At 36.6% G+C, this 23,917-nt stretch overlaps 1 protein-coding gene across 1 annotated transcript in view; it reads left to right on the top strand.

The window, feature by feature from the left end:
* Positions 1–271: 271 nt before the first annotated feature.
* Positions 272–23,917, top strand: part of SSBP2 (single stranded DNA binding protein 2) — a 280,570-nt gene continuing 256,924 nt past the window's right edge. Inside the window, exon 1 of the mRNA XM_019652585.1 lies at positions 272–427. Coding sequence (XP_019508130.1) covers positions 366–427 — 62 coding nt within the window. The 5' untranslated portion in view covers positions 272–365. The remainder of the gene's footprint in view (positions 428–23,917) is intronic.

Below are 23,917 nucleotides of genomic sequence, written 5' to 3'. Positions count from 1 at the left end.
TTTAAAATCCTTCTAGAGCAGTTTCTAATTCCCCCCTTGCGCCGGGGTTCGGAGGGGGGAGGGGGAAGGAGAGCGGGAGGAGGGAGGAGAGCGGAGAGGGAAGGAGGGAGGGAACCCGGGAGGGAGGGAAGGAGGGAGGAGACTGCCGCTTAGGCTGTAGCTGCCGCCGCGCGCTTCGGAAGGGCCGGAGGGAGGGGGAGGCCTGTCAGTCTCGCTCGTTGCCTGGGCAAAAAGGGCGGAGCTTTGGCGTGGGGTGGCCAATAGTGGGGGTGGCTGCGTGGGTCGCCATGGGGACGGGGCTGTTCCCGGGGAGGCTGTGATGGGTTGACAGGTGCGTGACAGTGGGAGCTGCTCTCGGCACAAGCATGTACGGCAAAGGCAAGAGTAACAGCAGCGCCGTCCCGTCCGACAGCCAGGCCCGGGAGAAGTAAGTGTCTCCGCTTCTCAGCCACCTCCTCCTGCACACGCGCGCACACACACGCACGCACTCGCACACTCTCTCGGAGACACACAGATACACAGACACTCTCCGCCGGGGGAGAGCCGGGGGTGGGCTGGCAGGGGGAGGGGTACGCGAGCTGGGGGCTCGCGGTGCGGGGAGCGGCTGACTCCCAGGAGGAGCTCGCGCGGGGCGGGCGGCCGTGGGGTCTGCGGGCGGGCGGGAGCGAGTGTGCTGGGGGGCGGCGGCGGTGCTGGTGGAGAGGATGGAAACTTGTTTGGGTGATTGAGGGAAATAACCCGCGGGTTCACCTCCTTATAAAGTAACTTTAGAGCTGGGGTCCGGGGCTGCGGGGGCCCGGAGAGCCACCGGGGGTCGCGGGGAGGGCGGGAGGGGGCAGCTGCGTGGAGGAGGGAGCGCGGTGGGAACGCGGGTGTTTGGAGGCGCCGGCCGGGGTCGGGGCGGTCCGCACGAGGGGCGCCACGGCAGGGGCTCAGGCGCTGGGGATCGGGGCGGGGAGTGCCGGGCAAGGCGAGGGCGGCGGTGCGGGGAGCGCGGCGGACGGAAGCCCGGCGCGGAGCAACCGAGCGGGGCCCCGCGGGGCGCGGAGACGCGCGCCGGGGCGCGGAGGGCGTGTGCGGGCGTGGACCGGGTGGGCGTGGGGGCTCTCCTGGGCCCGCGGAGGGACGCCGCGCTCTCAGTCCCCCGCGCCCCCCCCTCCCCGGAGCTGGGGCAGGGGCGGTGGGCGCCCGCGGAGCCGTTGAAGTTTGGGAGTCTGAGAAGGACCGAGTTCCCGGGGAGGGAAAGTGTGCTGGCGAGGAGAGGGATCCGCTGGAGCAGGCTGGCGTTTCTGCCTCTCGCAGCCGAACCAACTCGGCGGCGGCGGCGGCGGCGGCTGGAGAACTTTTTTGGGAGACTTGCTGCTTCCCAAATACCTGGGGGCCGCGGCTGCCTGGGCTGCGGGCCGGGCGGTGGTCGTGGGGCGCGCGGAGGGGGGTAGTCGTGTGAGCTGCAGAGGCCGGCGCGAGGAGGGTTGTGTGTGGTGGGCAGTGGGCAGCAGTCCGAAGAGGGATTTGCGGAAAGGGGAGAAGCGTAGAGGTGGGAAGGAGTTGTTGGATCGGGGTGAAGGGGAGATACAGGTGTTAACTTCGGTGGGAGCCCAGGGGAGGCTGGCAAGAAAAGAGCCCCTCCGGGCTCGGGATGCCACCGTCACGGCACACTGCCTGCGTGAAGCAGGGTTGTTTGCTGCTATTCTTGTGTACTTGTAACGGTGATTTGGTTGTTACTAAAAATGAGAGTGAATAGTGACTGTGATCACTGAGGAAGAACCCCTCGCTTCGGTGCAGCAGATCAGTGCTTCCCAGTAACCACCTCCACCCCAGGGTGAGGCTTATCCTTGTCACTGACCACGCTCTCTCTTTCCGAGGGGTTTCATACTGGGGGAGAGCCTGAGAGCATCTCCCAAAAGCTACTTTGGTTACCTTGCGCACGGAAATAGCTGCATAAATAGAAACCGAATTCGCGACTTTCCCTCTTTGCTTTATAGGCAGTTAGTCTTCGTCTGAAAGTTTCTTGTGCCCTAGGGATGGGAGCATTTCCTAATCTTTGGGTTGGCAGCAACACAATCCCCATAGGATTTAGGGGTGGCAGGCCTTGATGTAGCAAAACAACAACAAAAAATTAACGGAGAGATACTGGGGTTTTGGTGTTTTTTTTTTCCCCTCCCCGTATTTTCTGAGGAGCTACATTTAGGATCTTTTTGCTGTGACAGGAAATATATGAAAGACTTAGCATCATAGACTGGTTAAGAAACAGCAGTTATTGGAATTGAAGGTTTGAACTAACAATTTAATTTGTGTGCGTTAATCATTTGGTTGTAACATAGCTGATAAAATAAAAACATTTAGAGGAGGGTGTTTTAATGATTACAGATCATTTGGATTTCATGTTCCTGGGAGTGAAGGAATTGAAATGTATTGAGGCATAATCTTATTTATTTGGGGGAGGGGGATGTGATTGAATTTGAGAAAGTAATTCTAAATTTTAGTTGAACTCCCTGGAATGGCTGAATCTAATCTATACCCTGATACCTTAGTAAAAATTTTTTTTTTAGTATCTGAGATAATTAACGAGGAAGTTAGACCTGGCATGTCTGTGGTCCTTTCTAATTCTAATTCTGTGATTCTGTCATGAAAACAAATAATTGCCACTTTTGCTGTCAGATCTACCAAACTGAACACCGAATAACATCTACTCTTGTAAGCAAAGTGGTGAGAGTTCTGCTAGATGGTGCTATTTGATTTAAATATATTTCTTCCATTCATTATAATTGGCATCAGGCATCCTGGACTGGCTTGCCTTATGAACTAAATATAGGTGAAGAGGCTACTTTTGGAGAATTGACAGTGACTGTTCTGGGTTAATTGTTGTTGCATTCATTTCTAGGTGAATGTTTTTTTAATCTAAGGCAATCATTGAGGTATATTCTGTTTTATAGAATAAACTTAGTTTCATTTTGGTGGGAGAGTTGATCTGATCACTCACTTTTTCCCTTTATGTTTTCTTGGGACTTAATGGCACTGTTCTACAACAGTGTACTAACTTCTGAACACAGGAATCTTGAGGTTGTCTTTAAAATGGATGTCACCAGATTTAGACAAAAAATCTTTTATGGTGGTAGATTAAAAAGGTAACTGAGCAAAGAAGAATTCTCTTTTAGTAAGCAAATTGGAATTGTCTTAAAAATCACAGAAATAATTTGTCTTTCAGTAATATGTAAATATTTTTAATAAAAACATTCTGAAAAATGAGTCATTAATGGCATGCACATAAAATAAAAATAATGGTTTTATAATCTATCAAGACATACATTTTCTAACATGCGTTTATAGTGGGGTAACTGACAACTGCTTTACCTATATTATATCTTTGCTTTCTCCTAAGAAGTCACCATTGGAATACTTGAAATTAATTTGTTGGTTTTACAGTTTCTATAATTTTAGTATACAGTTCTGAACATAAAAATGGCATAGGCAACATAGTCAATAATATCATAACTGTGTATGGTGACAGATGGTTACTAGACTCATTGAGGGATCACTGCGTAAGGTATATAAATGACTAATCACTATCTTGTACACCTGAAACTAATGTATGTCAACTATAATTTAAAAATAAAAATTTAAAAAATGGTCAGTCAGGTTGATTACTTATTTTATTGTTTTAAAGACCAGACAGATCAAGTCTATACAAAGGTATGGATTAGGTTTAATTATAGAGGGAATGACTGAAAATCCTTGGAGGGAGGTGGGATGTTTGTGTAGAAATTTAATTCTGATTCTGTTAGGTCATTTCTTCGTTTGGGAGGCTTTCTTTGTAGCACAGACCACAATTTAATTAAGTAATTATGTAATTGGTTGTTTAATGTCTAGCCTCCTCTTAAATGTAAGTTTCTTGAGGGCAAGGAATGATACTTCTAATTTCTTCTCTGTGATATCCTTGACATTCAAGGTAGTGCCTTAGTATGTTGAAAGCACCAAATAACTATTTGAATAAATGAAGTTGTTAGATTCAAAGGAATTTTTTTTCAATGTGAAAAAAATCTTTTTCTGTGACCTCTAAAATAAGGACTTTGGAAGTTTGAGTTCCACGTTCTGTAGCATAGTTGTATTTCAAAAATAGCCAGTCATAGCAACACAGCAATTATTATTTGTCATTCTATGTGCCAGTTACTGTGTTCAGTGCTTTATGCATAATTTCTCTAATTCTCCCAACAATTCTGCAAGATAGTGATTTTCTTTCTCCATTAAAGAAATAAGAAAAGTAACTTGCCCAGGGAATCACTGCTAACTGGGTTTCTAACACAGGTTTCTCTAACTTGAGAACCTGTGGCTGAAACTAAAAGATACATTTTTCAATATACCAGATAGCCTTCCTCAGCTAAGAGTGGGAAGCCACAGATTTAGGGAACAGCATTGCATAATCAGATGTAAGAGACTTGAAAGATTTGATCAGATATGTAATCTTAACTATTGGTGAACCCTGGTACTTATACCCTCCATTTTGATAGACTGCAAATATGTGCGTGGTATGGGGAAGACAGAAATTTTAGGAGTGAACATTTAAAGCTTAAATAATGGAGAATTTTTGTTTATTCAGATTTTTTTTCTAGGAATTTTGTTTGATCACTTAAATTTTAAAATTAGATATTGTAGTAGTTATGAACAATTCCTGTATAAAATGTTGCTGAACTTTAAGCCATACTGCTACAGAGAGATAACTGCCACCTACAAATTGATGAGTAGTGATGATTGATTACTTTTTTTATTAAGCTAATTTGATCCTCTAAAAGTATGTAATAGCACAGAAATATGAATCTACTATAAAGCAAAGTTGAACATATGATACACATACCAGACAGTGACATTATATTAAATAAACTACAGAAACCAAACTGCATCTAACCTGGGGCTTTGAAAAGTAACTTTGGTTTTTAAATTATGAATCTTTCAGTTAAATATACCAAGAAACAAATATCATAGATATGCCCATTTTTACGTGGTCACAGAAATGAACATTTAAATACCACTCTATGTTTATTAGATTTAGCATCTGCCAGCATCACCTTATCCTCCTGTTTTTTTTACTAGTCACCCACCCTAAAAAAATGTTAAACCCTCCCTCTTGTCTTTCTTTCTGAAGGAAATAAAATTAAGACAAATGAAGTAATACAGATCTCTTTAGAAACTTGATTGACGAGCAGTTAACGCAATTCAAGATTTCTAAAACTAATGAAGGAACACCATTATGGGAATGAAATTTTCTGTAAGATGTTAAATTGACTCTCCCCTTCCCAATCCCCAGGATGTTTCCTCCAAAATGATAAAGAACTTGTATCTAATATGTCATCTTGCCTGTGAGAATTTTTCTTTTGATTGTTCTTTTCCATTATTTTAGAAGTATTCAAAAACTAAAACTAAAGAAAAGAAAACGTAAAAAATGTTGAGAGTTAAATTTTAGCATTTTTTTATCCAGAGATTTATCTTGACTCTTACAAAAAATATTAATATGGTAATGCATTTTTTCAGAGCTGTGAAAGAAAAGAAATGAAAGAATTATTCCCACACTTTAGAGCCAGTTTGCCATATAAAACCAATTCCAGGTGGAAAAAAAAATCACTAAATTTTAGTTGCTGTGTGGTACAGGATCAAATGTGTCTTCCATCTTCAAATACTACTAGAAAACAATTCGGTTTTAAAATTAAAATATACACTGTGGGGTGGGGATTCAAATATATAGGTGGCAGTTTATTAACATGTCACACCAATAGTTTAGAGTTGGAAGTAAAATTGGGGCAAGAATTTAGAATCTTCTTTCTTTCCTAGAGATTACAACTGTGACATAAATGTTGGTATATAACACTGAGGATTAATGTATTAGATTTAAAAGGTATGATACTGCTGCTGGGACAATGTAATTTAAAAATAGGTATTGAAGATAATTATAATTTTGTTTTGGAGTACATGGAAATGTTCTCTACTATTGTGTGTACGTTATTGCTTTGACATTGGTATGGGAATGATATAAAATACTTGCATGCTATTGACATATTATTGGCAAGTAATATGTGAGTCTTTGTAAACATAGGCTAGAATATTACTTTTATTAATAACTTATTAATTCCCCACGGAAGGACTTAAAGTAGCATTGGAGCAATTAAACAAGATATATTTGTTAATACCTGAAGAGTTTGGAGTAAAAAGTAAGTGGTTCTCTTTAGATTTTAAACCTTACTTATCAGATTTTGTGTGTGTATATATATATATATATATATATATATATATATATATATATATGACATCTAGTCATGTAATGTTATATATAACAACATTACTAGGACTGTGAGAGTTATTTGGCTATTATATCAAAACCCCATGTATTCTACAAAAAGTGATCTGAAGGGTGGCCCACCAAGATTTGTATCCTACTCATTTTCAGTAATGTTGGAGAAATAGTAGAGGCTATTCTTACCATGCCCAAGCTGTATCTTATTTATTGTGTGAGGACATTGGAAAACAGATGGACAGTTGTCCACCCAGGGAAGAACAGTTATTCCAGGTAACTTTTCATAGTCCTATAGCTGCCTAAGTTTATGGCTGGTCATAGTGGATAACTGGTAATTTTTGTCAAAGTAGGTTAAAAGTGAAAGATTTTTGAATAGTGGAGCTAATTATGTTTTGTCATATTGACAGGACCAAAACTTATCTGGACTTGGAAGAGCCTGGATAGTTTCAGTGCAATGGAGGATTTAGTATTTGTTCCTCGATGCCTTAAACTTATGAGTAAGGAAAATATTTGTTCCTCATTTATCTTTAAAAGAGAAACTTCAGTTGGTGGCACTTCTTAAATAATGACAGAACTACCTTCATATTTTACTTTAAGAATTTAGATGATTTTATTTCATGTAGGATCCTAAACAGCTTTCTGACAGTAATAAACTATCATAACATTTTAAATCACAATTCAGCTGTAGTAAGCTTGAACCAATGGCCTGGAGGTCTCCTACTTTTGATCTTCTGTATTAACTTTGCATCATGGCATATCAAACAAACAGTTTGGCCCCCAAAATTGTGGAAACTGAAGTATAACACTTCGTTCTTTTTTTCTATTTTTAAATACTTTTTTGGTAATTGTAGATATTAATATAGTTTTAATTACTAGTATAGTTTAATTTTTGATTAATATAATCTAAGCCATATTAAAATAGTGATGAAATATTTGTGAAGGTGAGAGTAGTAGATGAAAATTTATATGTATCTCTGTCCATGTAAGTTAAGGGAGGAGTTTGTATTAAAAACAGACTCTCCCCTGAAATTAATATGATTATTTTTCATTAGTGGTCTGATATTTGATCTGATTCTCCTTTTATTTACCTGCTTCAAACTTAAGAAAGCACCAAGAGCTACTGACAGAAGAAAGTTTGGTAAATAAATTATTAAAAATGATTTTATTTAAACAGATTAAAATGAATATTTTCTGTAAAAAATCCCAAAATCCTAACTACTACGTAAAGAGCTTGTGGAATGTTGTCATAGAAGGTTATTATTTAATCATGACAATAACAGCAATGTTATCCTTTGAGTATTTTGTTTATGTTTGGACTTTACTTGCATTGTCTCATTTAACCCTCTCAAAAATCCACCTGACTTGTAGGTACTGTTTTCTGTTAATGTTACAGAAGAAACAGAAGCTTAAGAGTTTATTGTGCTTTTGGCTGCGGTTATCAAAACAGGAGATAGAAAATGGCTTAACTGATCAGGATTTAAAACTAACGCTCATATAACAAGGTGTCTGGAAGAGGTAGTTTCAGAGTTGATGCAATGAATCAAGAAGATCAGGGTTCAGGATCAGTTGCTCTGCCATCCTCATGGTTTCCCCCTCAGGAATGCACTAGAGTCCCAGCGTCCCTTCCTCATACAACCAAGTGTAAAGGCAGGGAGAAGGGCAAGGTTTCTCCTTCTTCACATCTCTGAAGCAGGGAGGAAAAGCTTTTCTTGAAGTTGCTTAGCAGATATCTTCTTACGCCTTATTGAAGACAACTGTCAAATTCCCTTCCCTAAACCAATTACCTGCAGAGGTAATGGGATTCCCATAATTGGTTTAAATCAGTCATCCTTCATCCTCTGGGCGGGGAAACATTGCTCCCTTGCACCTGAACTACCTGAATAAAACTGGGGATTAGCTGGCAAGGAAGATGTACCTTGAGGATATGCAGAGGGTAAAATGGGTCCCTGCTTTCATGCAACTTACTTTCAAGTTGAAAGGAGAAACATGCAATAATAAACAAGTAAATAAATGTAGTAGGCAATTTCAGGTAGTCATAAGTGCTGTAAAAGTAATGAAGTAAGGGGATGCAATACAGAGAGTGACTGGGAGGCTACATTAGAGTGGGGAGTCAAGGGAAGGTTCGTGGAGAAGGAAACATTTAAGCAGATACCTGAGTAACATTGAAAGAATCAGTTATGAGAAGATTTGGGGTTAGAGCATTTTAGGCAGGTTTAAAGCACCATTGAGGAAACCTCTCAGCATCAACATAATTGCTCAAGGATATATAAAATATGAGTCAAATTTGGGATGAGAAGCTATGTTTTCTGAGGCCTGGTTTTGGTTTTTACTGAGGCATTGGGTGATGGGTCTTGTTTATCTGGTTTCTCCTAGATAATAAGGTTTGGGAGATACTATCTCTTATTTCCCAAACCCCAGGGATGCAGTTGTTCCTAATGAGGACAGTGGAACATATGGCTTTTATAATAATGTTGGTGATAGAAATAGCTAAGATTTATTGAACACTTAAAGCCTGTTGGGTTGACAAAGGATGATACAACTGGCATAAAATTTCCCAAATTGGATTAGACCCCTTTCCTCTGTGCTCACACAGCAACTTCTGCTCTTCCTTTTTCACATCTATCCTAAACTAATGAATTATTTGTGTGATCTTCTGTTTTATGTCTCATCTACCACTTAGACTGAAGCTCCCTGAGGACAAGAACCACAGTGTCATCTCCCGTGTATTTCCACTGATTAGCACAGTGCTTGGAATTCTTATTAATACTTGTGGAATAAATGAATTGAGGATGTAACCTATTATGAATATATCACAATAGGTTATCACTATATCTAGCTCATTTCCTCCTCAGTATTTCCGATATTTGGTACCAGGATTAATGTGTAATTTCTAAAGAAGTGTTTGCTATAATATAGGCATTTTAATGGTCTTTCTGTGAATTTTAGAACTATATGAGATTACCTAGTTGTACTACTATGAAATATGTATATATTTTTAATATTAATTTTTGATAGAATAACCTCCTTTTCTTTGTGTTTTAACAAATTTAATAATATAAATGGAATTATACTTTGTAGTTTTTTAAAAATAATTTTTCAATTACAGTTGACATACAATATTATATTAGTTTCAGGTGTACAACATAGTGATCAGACATATCGTTTCAAGTTATTTTAATGTGCTTTATTTTATTTAAATCTCAACAGTAATTCTGTGAGGTAGGTGATAATTCCCATTTACTTTTGAGATGTATAAATGGAAATTGACTCACCCAGGTAGGGTAATACAGATATTATATGGAGAGCTGAACCATATTTAGATTTTTTTGGTTCCAAGGTCAGTGTTTCTTTCATTATACTACAGCTGCCTCTTTTAAAATTAGAGATTCATGATATTTTAAGAAGGCTTAGGTATGGGTTTGCTTCAATAGAGAATCTTAGATTAGATAATAGTTAAAAGTTTATGTCAATACTTTGATTAAATGAAAAATATCATAGTGTGCGTTAAACACAATCCTATCAATCACTTAACTCCAAAAGCGCTATATCATAAGTAAAATCTGATTTTTTTGTTTGAAATCCTTATGCTTTTGTTACATAAGTTGATTGGTTTGGGATTTGGAGTAGTTTGGATTTCTAACTTGTGAAGGCTCATGCTAATTTTGATTAATGAACTCTTCTCTATTCCTTTGCCAGTGAGCTTCAATTCAGAAAGTAGGGACAGTGGGAGGGAAGAGAAAGGGCTTTTTCCTTTTGTGACTCTTTCCTGTATGGAAGGGAACTTCTCTTGATATGGATTATTGATACAATATTCTTTTCTTGTTTTTGTTTGTACATTGGTAAAATATATATAACAAAACTTACTATTTTAGTCATTTTAGGTGTACACTTCAGTGGCATTACATTCACATTATTGCACAACCATCACTACCTATCTCTAGAACTTTTTCATCTCCCCAAACTGAAACTCTGTACCCATTAAATAATAACTCCCCTTGTTTTCTTTCCCCGAGCCCTTGGCAACCACTATACTGTTTTTTGTCACAGTGAATTTCTTCTAAGTACGTTGTATAAATGGAATCATACAATATTTGTCTTTTTGTGTTTGGCTTTTTTTTCTTGCCTAATCCCTCTAGTGACTTCATAAAGTAGATATAATCCCCATTTTACATGCAGGGGAACCCAGTCTCAGTCAAGTTATATACCTTGTCCAAGACCACATAGTAAGTTGCATAGCCTGGATTCAAACTCAAGGTTTTGACTGCACTACCCATTTTAACCATTTTGCCTCAGTGTATTTCAGTGCTTAATGTGGGAGAAAAATTATGGGAGTTGTGAGGGTGGGGAGTGGGTGGGGAATGCTTGGATGGTGCCATTTTTAGTTGGGGTGAGAGGCAATAGAGAAGAGAGAGGTTAAAGGAAAAGGTTAAGGAAAGCATTTACAGCTGCTAAAAAGGTGGGCAGAGTTATAGCTACCACAAGTGCTCCACAAATAGCTCCACATTCTTTAGCTGCTATCTGAGATTGAACAACTTGGATGCAATGCTTTTCAGAGAGGAAGATGCCAGTTAGGAGCTTGTGTTATCATTTCAGGTAGAGCTGTTTCTCCCTTCTTTCTGTATCTAGAGGCAAAGTAATCTGGCATAAATTACTTTCCTTGGTAAATTTTAGAGTCAGAAATAAATAAAAGATTATGTAATGTCTAGAAAACAAAAACTTTCTCCTCGAATTATGAGTCTCCTCTGCTTATTGTCTCTTCCAACTAACATATGGCCTATTGGGTTTTTTGTTTGTTTTTAGACTAAGGCATCTGGAAAGTTCCATGTGGTCCAGAAGCAATAGTACAACCATATTGAACCTGTTACATAGTCATTTCTGTAGTACTATTAGAAAAAATAGAAGTAATTCCTTCGTTTCATTTATTTCCACAGCCATTTGTTGTTTATAATTGGATTAAAATTGTGCGATGATTACCCTATATCAGTGCGTTTAAGCAATGACTATTATTAGGATGCTACTAAAGGTGTTTAAATAGGCATTTTTTAAAACCCTGAATTAAACTGAGAGGCTGATATTGTTATTCTTTCATTTAGAAATATTGTAATGGAAAAACTTGAGTGACATTTCTTACCATATAATACATTACACATACATACACACATGTGTATGTGTGTATATTGGGAATATTTTTCAGGTAGGAGTTTATATTGGGAAATGACTTACTAATTCATCTGTAATTGAAATTGATACTGGGTCAGTTAACAAGTGAGTTGGACTTCTAAATTCAGGACCAGAACGATTAGGGTATAGGCATGTTTTTACTAAAACATAAAAGGCTGTTGATGCTTTTCTGTAGGACAGGGATAGCGTTAACAAGAGAATTCATAGCTAGACTAGCACTGGCAAAAATGCTGCTAGTTGACAAAATGTTACCATGTTTATATTAGTCAGATCCCCAGATAATTAAAGAGAGACTTAAAAGGATAATTAAAGAGAGATTAATAAAGGTATATGCAGGATTAAAACCAACAAGGGTTGGAGGAACACCCAGGAATTAGCAACGAGGGAAGCTTTACCCCCCTTAGGTCTCAAAAGGAAAAAGGAGAGGGCAGTTACCGGAACCTGATTGAGCGCTGTGGTCGTTGCCGCAAGGCCACCCCTCTGGAGCTGTGGTTTTATGGAGAGGACCACAGCCGCTGGGAAACTCACTGTAAACAGAGGCTGGAGACCTAGGATGGGATTTTCTCTCTTCTCCTGTCCTCTCATCAGCTGATTCCTCCTTTCTGTAGAACCCAGCTGGGAGCCAGAGGGCAAGGGAGCCATGATGACATATTCTATAGCTACAGATCAGCCTCCCAGGTCTCAGCAGGGCAAAAAGGGTAGCGAACAGATCTAGCAGGGCCAATGGGGAATATTCAGGACAATACTGAAATTTTAATTTTTAAAAAATTTGAAACAAGTCTTCCAGTTCTTTGTATAGAATGGCCTGAGAAAATAGAGCATTTTAAAAAGTTGGGTTTTGTCAAAATAACATTTAAAATTAGTTTAAAAACCTGTTGAGCTATTTTATGGTAGTATGAATTCGTATACATTATATGAGGTGGGGATAATATTCCTTCTGCTTTCTGCTGTCTCACATGTCAGCCTCTGTTGAGCCCTCTTGAGCCACATGTGAATAACACAGCAGTTTCCGCCCACCAGGAAGTCACTACCAGTGGCTATCACAGAAGCACTGTAATGGTGTGCAGAAAGTGCTATGGAGTTCTGAAAAAGGACACCGATACAGCCCAGGTGGATGATAATCTCAGGAGATATTTCTAAGAGGATATGTATGAAAGGACTAATACAATTAGACAAATTGGGGGCGGGAGGATAGCAAGTAAAGAGTATTCTAGGGAGAGGAATGTGCAGAAACATGGAGGCATTTAAAGAGTGTGGTGTATTTGGTGATCTGCAAGAAAGTTGGTATGACAGGATGGGCTTTGGGGATAAATCTGACAAGTTTAACAGGAACTATTTCAAGAATGACCTTGAGTGACAGCTTGACCTGGGAGACAAGCAGTTTTAAGCAGAACATGACATCACCTGAGACGCAGTTTAGAAGAATCATTCTGGAAGTAATACGGAAGGTGGGGTAGAGGGGTAGACAAATGTGTTAAGAAGTTGTTGTAATAAGTAAGTCGCTGTAGTAATACATCATTTTTCTGCACTATGGGCAGTCCAGTGGATGCCTTAGGATGTAAAATACCTAGGACTTGGTGGCCCAAATACGAAAATTAGGATGTTTAAGATGACAGTAATTGTGGCTAAAAGTTTCAGTCACAGACGTCGATGGGCTATGGGTGTAAAGAGGAAGATGATGAGTTCACTTTGAGGTGCCATTCAGACCTAGAGATGGAGGAACGCTTTGGGAGGATGTCAGGTATGTGGTTGTGAGGCGGGGTGTGGAGGGAACGTGTCTAGGCTGGAGGTACAGAATTGAGAAAGGATAAGGGAAGAGAAATAACATTGGTAGGCATAAAGTACTTGGGTTTCAAGCATTGTGCCAGACACTATATTTCTTTACAGTGCTGTGAAGTAGGTATCGTCATCTCCATTTTAATGTTGAGGAAAGTAAGACTTTAATAGGATAAATAATTTGGCCAAGTGACACATATCAGACCTGGAATCTGAACTTGGGTTTAGCTCATTCTTTCTTTTAAAAAATACCTTTATTGAAGTATGACATTTATACAGAAAAAGTATACCTACCATAAGTGTGTAGCTTGATGAATTGAACACACCAGTGCAACCAAGAACCCACAGTAAGAAAAAGAACACTACCAACACTCCACGCTCTGCACATGCTATGCCTGCCTACCATCCCAACTTTTAACAGCGTTGATTAGTTTTGCTTGTTTTACCCCTTATGTATGGCCCATTTTTCTTTGTTTGTCTATTGTTTGAAGCTATGAGATGGGAATGAAGTCATCTTCATGGGAATGTTCAAGGAAAATGTGTGAAGATATCAAAGATGGAACCTTGGGGGATATTTAAGGGATAGATGGAAGAAAAGAATGTGAGATTGAGACTGACAAGGAACCCTAGGGAGATACGAGGGAAGTAAGGGATTGGCATCACATCACAGGAGTCAAAGAAGGGGACTTCTTATAATAAGAGGTCATCTGTGATGTTAGGGAGAAGTTTCAGGAGAGTGAATACATGCTAAAAAAGCAGTGTTTTAAGGAGTTGGCTATGAGGTAAGAAAGTGGAGATATCAAGTATGGACAGCCTCTACTTAGAAAGCAGAGAGAGAATACCGACTAGAAGAAGATACAGATTTTGTTACTTGGATAATTTTGTGTGTGTGGGCGGGGCATTGTTGGGAAACACTATTTGGTTTTATCATCTTGTAAAGAGGTTTTGTCAATTGCTTTGAGCCACGTTTTTCTTTTAGTAAAGGATGGCAATACTGGAATGCTCTAGGGGACATGGAATGGAAAGAAGGTAGTAGGTGAAAGTGGTTTTAGCTTTAGTAGATGGGCTTAGGAAGTGCCTGAATATGTGAATTTTTAAAAATGATCTTTAGGATGGGGTGAGATACTTTGGTGGGGTTACATTGTTAGCTTTTGTCAACTGATTTTTTAAAACTTTTTTGAATCTTAGGAGATTAGAACAAAGGAAACATTTTCAAGTGATGACTGGGAAATGACTGGAATAGTTAAACTTAACAGCTGTCTGCTGTGGCTACCAATCAGTAGGCTGTTAGACTTTAAAGCAAAAGTTAATGGAAAGTATTTTTTTAAAAATCTCTCCTGGTTAGCATACTCTTACTCCTCGCTATAGAATATCTCTAAATTCCCTTTCTACCTTTTAAATTGGTATAATAGAAGGGACAAATGAAAATACTTGCATAAAACTTCTTTTTATAGTATACAATAGTACTCTTTAAAATACTTTTTACTATTTAAGTAATAAATATTCAAAGTAAAAAACTATAAATACTGATAAGCAAAGTGAAAACAATAGAAAAAATCATATGACATTCTTGATTTTGTTTCTATATCCATACCTGCATGTAAAATTTTTGGTATTATTTACTAAGAAAAACATCAAAGCCACTTGGCTAAAAAGCACCCTTTTAAATAGGGGGAAAGGCAACAAAAGATAACACTTGTGAGCAGTTATTATTTTCCAAGTTTCCAATAAATCCCGCCTTCAAAACCGAAAGTTAAAAAACAAAGTCTTTAAAAATCATTGGCTGAATTCACTCAGAATACTTCTTCAAGGTTCCGCTCTGTGCCACACACTGTTTAAGGCAATGGGGACACAGCAACAAGCAAGATAAGCCCTTCTAGAGAAGTACACAGGGCTTTTGGCCTAGGGAACAGGCTGTGCTTGGGAGGAGTGGACAAGTGGGAGAGATTATCATCCTTTGTAGAAACAGAAAGTTTCAGTAATGCTTTAGTTGTGTGGGGGGGTGGGGGGTGGAGGGGGGTGAGGGGAGGTGGTGATTTTGGAAGATGGTAGAGGCTACAGAGATAAGCAAAGGATAGTTTCTAAAAGCCAGGCTAAGAATTCTGAATTCATCTTGAGACTTGTTAGGGTTCACTATCAAGTTTTTTAATCAGGAAAGTGACTTGATCAGAGTTTACATTCTGCCATCTTGAAAACAGGAAACAAGTCATGTGAGGTGTTAAAAAATGTCAATTCTATTTTATGCAGATGTAATAAAGCACAAATGGATTGATAAATAATTATTTGTAACAGCATAAATTAAACTCAGAGGAAAGCAAACACATAAAAAATGATATACGTATGGTTTATTATTGATCTATTTAATATTTTAGGATAAAATTTTTGCCCTGTCAATAGGGAAGTTTACATAATATGTGTAAATTCTCATTCATAAAGCACTAATTCCTTGCTGTTATTTGTTAAAATGTCTATTTGAATTAAAGCATTTTAAAGTATAAGTTAGAATGAGCCCTATGTAAGATCATTTATAGCATATTTGCCCTTTACATAAACCTCCTGACTATTTTATTAGAGCTTTGAAATGTGACTGACAGGATTAAGGTTGGTACTTTTCTTTTTTTGTTGTTATGTAGTTATAAAAGACACAATAAGTTGTTTTGTCAGTATATATTTAATATAATTTACAACATCTAGCATAAGATGACTTAACTAAAATTTACAACCATTGCTGTACTGAGCAAAAATTTTTAAGTACTTTCATTTGATCAGTAATTTAGAATGCTTATATTTATTTAAAATGAACAATGAGGAACATATGCAGGTCAGTTTGATTTTTCCTTTGGCAACTTGAATAAAGTGGCATTTATTTGAAAAATCTTCCAATAAGGGCAATGTCTTGATATCAATTGTAAAATAACTAGTTATTGATTGGCAGTGATGGTACTGGCTTAAGAGTGTATCACACCTTCTTTAAATGTTTTCCTTATGAATACTTCTTAAATGTAGAAAAATCCTTCTACTTAACAAATTTCATGAGGCTTTTTAAGTCCATTTTCCTTTGCTGGCTGGTTGTCTCTATGGTGTGTACTGAGAATTTGTTTATACTTATGGATATATTTTTCATTATCGATTTTGCTTGTCTCCTTGGCAAGGCCAGGAACTTTGGAATGTAGAAGAATTGTGTATGTTTTATAGTAACCTGCTGTCATTTAGAATGAAGTTGAGGGAGGGAGGTATTTGTGTCAAACTGCAAACAAAAACCAAGATGAGAAAGACATTATTTTGGGTGTACCAGCCCTTTAAAGTATTAAAGATCACTTAGGGATACTTTGTTACATTGTCTATTTTATCACATTTTTCTTAGTTATTATTAATATGGAAGTAATAACAACAAATCAGTAAACAATGACCTTTTTAAATGTATGTATTTAAGAAATTATAAAAGGCAAAGAAATCGGTACGGGTTAGTGCTACTTTTCCTTATCACCTACCAATTCATTTAAGTAGCTTTAGCCCAAATAAAATAAAGGGTCTTAACTCTTTATTCTAATAAAAAAAGTCATCCTTTTGTCCATTTACTTTAAATGAATAGGTATTTATGATACAATGTGCACATATCTGATGGTCTCTGTAGTTAAAAGTTGATATTTTTTTCAGCTAATTGCGATACTGATGATGTTTTAAAATTTTTCAGACTTTCTTTCCTTTCTCAGGGCAGAGAATAGTTTCATATTTTTCTAAATGTGTGGAAATTTTACAAGAAATAAGTACTATTTAGTGTTCAGAACCTTACTCAAGCAAAAATAGCCACAATCACAGGCTTATGGGAGGTCTTTTGGTTTCCTAAGTCATATTGCTACAGGCAACTGCTGTCTAATTGTGACATTTGGTCAGCTCAAGATGAGTTATATAGAAAGTCAAAAGCAACCAACAAAATCTAGGGTTAATCATTTCTTAGATTTCCTAACACACATGATCTGTCAGTAAGTTGGAGGACTGTAAAGGACAATTCTTGGCCCTGTTTGATATTAAATAATCCAATTTAGGTAGATTATAATAAATTCACATTATGTGAAATAAATAGCTTATCAGGGAGAGTACTTCAGCTTTAAGTCAAATGGGTTTCCCCCTGTGTGGCTGTCATGGGAGTTTCTGACCCTTTTCCTCCAGCTGTTGATGTATTGATGAGAATCTTTCCAATCATGATTTGCAGTGACTTAAGGGAGACTCATTTTTTTGATATTTGGAAGTCATGGGAGCCCTCTCTATTCCCACTATGTTTGTTTATTACTGTATGACTGGTTCTCTTCTCTGGCTGACTGCTAAGTTATTTTTCCATATTTGGAATCCTGAGATTGTTGGTCATATTTTTTTTTCTGTTGATGACTGATAGTATTTTATCTTGCCGATTGACATTAAAATGAGCTTAATAAGACCTGAATCTATTATTGGGGGATTCTGGGCATATTTATTTTGCCTGACAGAGAAGGTTACAATATTAACAAGTCTGTTAGAATGTTTTAAAAAGTTAAATATTTTGGAATTGTCCAAGTTAGAGAGTCTTAAAATTTATTAAGATCTGACAAAGTCAATGTCCATCAACAAATTATTCTGTCTCAATCCTTGTTCCACCAAGTTCTTGATTAAACACATTCAAACAAACAAACAAACAAACAAACAAACAAACAAACAAACAAAAAACAGTCTCATAATTTAGAATTTCTTTTTAAGACCTCTTTCCTTCAGGAAATGAAAGAATTATTCATTTAACTTTTTTAAAGGCAGAAGTTGAATGTTTCTTGAATGTGCTGTTTTCTTAATTCTCTAAAATGGCAGGAAATCACTTATGCTGATGCACACTTAGCAATGCACCAGGCTACTAAAATAACTGAGAAAAGGGGGGTGTCCTTTTTATGTTTACTAGAAAGGGCGTAAGATAGATACTCTGTTTTAGTGATAGGTGCATCTACACAAAACTCAATTTTACCTGTAGTTAGGGTTTCTTCTATACACACCACTCAAAGTAACCAGGCTGTGCACAGCTCTGTACCCCATATAAAAGCAGCATTCACGTTGCTTGTTTCCTTTTATTTATTTGCATATGCAATTTATTGTACCTGTGAAAAGGGAAGTTCTTATAAAAAGTAACAAAACAGGAAAAACAAGCAAATTGTCATTTCTTCTGGTAGATTATGATTCGGAGCTTAGTTCATAAAATTAAGTTTGATGGATTCCATTTAATCTTGGTAGAGTTTTGATAGGAAGTTGGACACGTACAAGCAAAACTATTTTATTTAAAACATTAAAAATATTATTTACCAGATGCTAAGAGTAAATTTACACAGTGCATTGGTGTTATTATTTATTGTATGTATTGGATTTCAGACTAAATTATTATTTGTTCCATAAAGACCAGTAATTTTTAATATATGTTTATGTTGAAGAATTTATGCATATTGTGGGTCATGGATTGCCACTTTACTTTGAAAAAAAGGGAATTATAGTTTTCATATTTAGAAACTGAGAAAAAATAATTAAGAAAAAAATTGAAGAGCCAGATGGTTTAATATCATATGCCATTAATTTTTGCATATTTTACTTTCTGAAATAAACATTTATTCTGATTGTTTTTCTACTTTTGATATAGCATTTTAAGGATTACTATTAAAATTTTCTAATTAACATAAGTGAATGATGTTAGATAACTTTGATTTGACATAAGACATCAAATCAAAGAACATCTTTTGAAGCCAATTTTAAGGCATTGAAATTCAATCCTCCGATATGCACTGTAGTGTTAAAACAGTAAAAATTTTTGTTCTCCTGACATGATAATTGAAATGAAGATAGATCTTTTCATTTCTCCATTTAAGTTAATGTTATAATATAAGGAAATTCCATTTGGGTTTTATCTTATCACCTTCTCAAGTTACACATAACCAATAAAGAAGAAGCAAAGATTGGGGTATTATCCCTCCTAAGTAATCTACAAACAAATGGACTATTGTTAAGGAAAATGAAACATTCTTACTTGTGCGATGATCTCTTCTATAGATGTGTTGAAACCTGGAAATTGAAAAAAAATCATATTAATTGAATGCTGTTTGGATAAGGCAATTGACTTTCTATTTTTTACAGTTTTTTACTGGAATGGTTACTGGAACACTTGAAATGGATAAGAATTTTTGCCTTGAAGCGTATTAAAGCAGCCAGGAAATCTTTCTCCCTTATTTGGCATAAGTAAAGATACTTTTCCATAGGATATTGCCAAAGATTCATTTGGCTTGGGAATCACAGGGACTGCTTTGTGATTATTTCTTGAGGGCACTAATTCTCTATGAAAATATTAGTCATTTTTCTTTAAATCTGTGGTCTTCTAAAAAACATGAAGGGTTACTGTATAATTTCTTAATAAACTAACATATTTGAATGAGTTACGGAACATAGGATGTTAACTAATGACTTCATTCACCATCTTGCAGTCTCAATGAGGGAGGTGTTATACTCTATTTTATAGACAAAGACCTAAAGCAAAAGCAGTTAGAAACTTAAGGTCATCCATTTTGGTATTTATGGAAGCCATATTTGAACCCATTGAACATTTATTTTTTAATGGGTATAGGATTTCAGCTTTTCCAGATGAAAAAGTTCTGGAGATCTGTTTCACAGCAAAGTGAATGTACTTAATACTACTGAACTGTACACTTAAAAATGATTAAGATGGTAAATTTTATGTGTTTTTTACCACAATAAAAAATTCTGTTAGAACTGATTTTGTTTATTATTAAATAAATTTTTAGAGGAGAATCCCAGGAGGTAAAATATTCATCATTTTGGTTCATTTGTAATCCAAAATGAAACTGCTGAAATTTTATCACTTAAGAGGAACCTGAGTTTCTATTTAGATTTGGACTGAGCGTTCTTTCCTTACTATGAAAAGATTGTATTTCTTTAGAAAATCTAATCAATGATATAAAGTTAAAAGATAAGATATAAATCAGAATTAGGGTAACAGGGAATAAGTATTTCAGTTTGTCACTCTGAATAAGAAGTTCACTTTTCAGTAGAGATAAAACTCAAGCCTGCAGACTTTTAGAGTTACAGATGTATTTTTGACTATGTAAAATTTCTTTCAAAATACAGTCATTCCGTAGCTGTTTTTCAGTTACGAGTATAAAGTATTTGTTTTAAAAATAGAGTAAAAAGTGTGTATTTGACAAGAATTACATATTTTGGTGATGCCAGGTTATTTGTGATGCCTTTTCATGAAACAGGATAGATATACAACTTCTCACTTAAATAGAAAACAACCCACACCCGGATAAAGCTAGTGTTTCTTTTTGTGTGTGTCTCTCTCATGTCTGTCTAGATTTATTTATGCATCTATATTTTCTAAAATTTTACCATCTATCTTTTAAATTTAAAAAGATATTGAAATATAGGTCAATTGTTTAGAATTAGGTATTTTAAATTACAAGATTTAATCTATCTATCTACCTATCTATTTATATCTTTTCCTATAAGTATAGAGGGCAGAGTTAATAATACACTTCACTTCATGGCACAGTATCATCTTTGATTCATGTCAGGCCTTTCTACTGCTTAATTCACATTCATTTATTTATTCATTCATTTGCTCACTCATTTATTCTTATCTACTTCCATTTCCCATTTCTACAACCTCCAGCTCCATAGGAAACAATTTAGGTCTATCCATCTCTCTGTATACATATATAGTCTCTATTTCTAACTACTGCATTGGAGATTTACTATTTTACGTTGGCTAACTGTTTCAAATTATTTAATTGTTTCTTTTCTTTTTTAAAGAGAGAATCCAACCTGTTTGAAGATAGGGCTGGTTCAGATTAACTATTTAAGGATAAAATAACTTAATTCAGTGATTTATAAAAAGTAAATAAGTTTAACATGTTTAGAGCATTGAGAAATATAGGAGAGTTTATTAATTACTCTTTTAACTCATTGACTTTTTTAACTCAATAAGTAATTAAAAGATAAACTTCATTTTCCATTAAACACCAAATTTATTAATAGTTATTCTTTGCAGTTGGCTATAGCATTGCATAGGCCCTCAGATGTAGTAGGGATTCAGTAAATGTGTTGATTCCATTTGATGCCACACCTACCAATTTGTAAATTGGCTTCGCCATTTGTAAATGTTAATTCATGCTTGGGGGCATTAATATTTTAATATAATTTGGACATCAAGCAACCAAACAGAATTTATTACAAACAATAAAAGATGTAGTTTCTAGTTTATAGTCTGTTTGGTGACTATCCTCCCTCCCGAACATTATCACTTTTGAGCCACACTACTGTTCTGTGTAGTAAGCATTATCAGGCATTCTCTCCATTTTAATAAAGGAAAGGTTGAGACTGAAGACATTAAATGGCTTGTACACGGTTTCTTTGCTGTAAAGTCGGGAGTCAGGACTAGGTAGGCCTGGAATCTTCCAATTCCCAGGCCAGTGTTCTCAGTTCTATATTTATGCTTTCAAATGTTTTTCCGGAAAGAACTGAAGGAGGCGACAGTATGAAATGAGGACCATGCCATAGTATGAAATGAAGCCATCTTAGATTATCACCATTATTAATGTTTTCATATGATGGGGTACAAAAAATGTTTTATTTTGTAAAACAGTGCTACTCCTTTTAACAAAACTGAAAATCATTGCTCTGTATCATGATTGCTGCTTTTGTTTTGGGGTGGAAGCTCTAAGTAAGATTAGCCAATATTAACTCCATAAAAGAATGAGAAAAAAAGTCTACAATTCCTAAAATACTTGGTGCATTTACATTATCTATCTTGTCATGTCACCTCCATAACATTAAGAATACATCTCAAATACCTTACTGCGGCCTGCAGAACCCTGAATGATCTGGTCCTTGTCTAATTCTCTATTCTATAACACAAAGTGAAATTATTTCATGACTAGCAGACTCTAAACTCCATGAGTACAGAGATCATGTTTGTCTCAATCACTGTTGAATCCTTAGTTACTTTACACATACTTGGCCCTTGATAAATATTTATTTATATTTATTTTTTACATGTTATCCCAGTGTTATTAACATGGTTTTCCCCCAATTTTGAGATATATGTGTAAGTTTATGGTGTACATGTGTTGATTTTATGCACTTACATGTTGCAAAAAGATTACCTCATTTCAAGCAATTGCCATTTTTTTGTGGTGAGAACATTTAAGATCTACTATCATAGTAACTTTCAAGTATGTAATATAGTATTATTAACTATAATTACTGCTGAACATTAGATCCTCATAATTTATTCATCTTATAACTGGAAGTTTGTACCTTTTGATCACCTTCACCCATTTAGCCCACCCTCTACCCCCTGGCCTCTGGCAACCACTGATCTGTTTTCTGTATCTGTGAGGTTTGTTTTTTTTTGTTTTTTTTTAAATTTTTACATTTCACATGTGAGATCATACAGTCTGTCTTTCTCTGTCTGACTTATCTCACTTAGCATAATGCCCTCAAGGTCCATCCATGTTGTCACAAACTGCAGAATGACCTTTCTCATGGCTGAATAATATTCCATTATATAGATATCATATCTTTATTTTTTGGTTCATTGCTGGACACTTAGGCTGTTTTCATATCTTGGCCTTGTGAACAACACTGTAGTGAATTTGGGAGTGCATGTATCTCTTTGAGATCTTGTTTTCATTTCCTTTGGATATGTACAGTACTCAGAAGTGGGATTTCTGGATCATATAGTAGTTCAATTTTTAATTTTTTTCAGTTACACATTTATTAAGAGTTTCAAAATTTAATCTATTTAAAAATTTTTTTTTGAGGAACTTCCGTACTGTTTTCCACAGTGGCTGTACCCATAAGTTCCCACCAACAATACACAAGAGGTCCCTTTTCTCTACATCCTCACCAATACTTTTTATCTCTTGTCTTTTTGATAATAGCCATTATAACATGTGTGAGGTGATATTTCACTGTGGTTTTCATTTGCATTTCCCTGAGGATTGGTGATGTTGAGCACCTTTTCATATACTGCTTCACTATTTGTATGCCTTCTTTGGAGAAATGTCTATTCAAGTACACTTTAAAAATCTGTTTTTTTTTTTTAATTTTGCTATTGAGTTGTAGGTGTTTCTTATATATTTTGGAAGTTAACCTCTAAAGAGATATGCGGCTTGCAAATACTTTCTCCCCTTCTGCAGTTGCCTTTTCACTCTGTTGATTGTTTCTTTTGCTGTGCAGAAGCTTTTTAGTTTGATGTCCCACTTGATTATTTTTGATGTTGTTGCCATTACTTTTGGTGTCAGTTCCCCCAAAAAATCATTGCTAAGACTGCTGTGAAGGAGCTTACTACTTACGTTTTCTTCTAGGAGTTTTATGGTTTCATGTCTTAAAGTCTTTCATCCATTTTGAGTTGATTTTTGTATATGGTGTAAGTTAGGGACCCAGTTTCATGCTTTTGCATGTGGCTTTCCAGTTTTCCCAACACCATTTCTTGAAGAGACGGTCTTTTCCCCATTACATATTCTTGGCTCCTTTGTTGTAAATTAATTGACCATTTGTGCATAGGTTAATTTCTGGGGTCTCTATTCTCTTCCATTGATCTATGTGTCTCTTCTTATGCCAATACCATACTGTTTTGATTACTATAGCCTTGTAATA

This window comes from Hipposideros armiger, unplaced genomic scaffold (assembly GCF_001890085.2).
Source record: "Hipposideros armiger isolate ML-2016 unplaced genomic scaffold, ASM189008v1 scaffold_182, whole genome shotgun sequence".
NCBI classification, from domain to species: Eukaryota; Metazoa; Chordata; class Mammalia; order Chiroptera; family Hipposideridae; genus Hipposideros; species Hipposideros armiger.
Note: the sequence above shows the minus strand (reverse complement) of the source record. Positions and strands in the feature narration are given on the sequence as shown.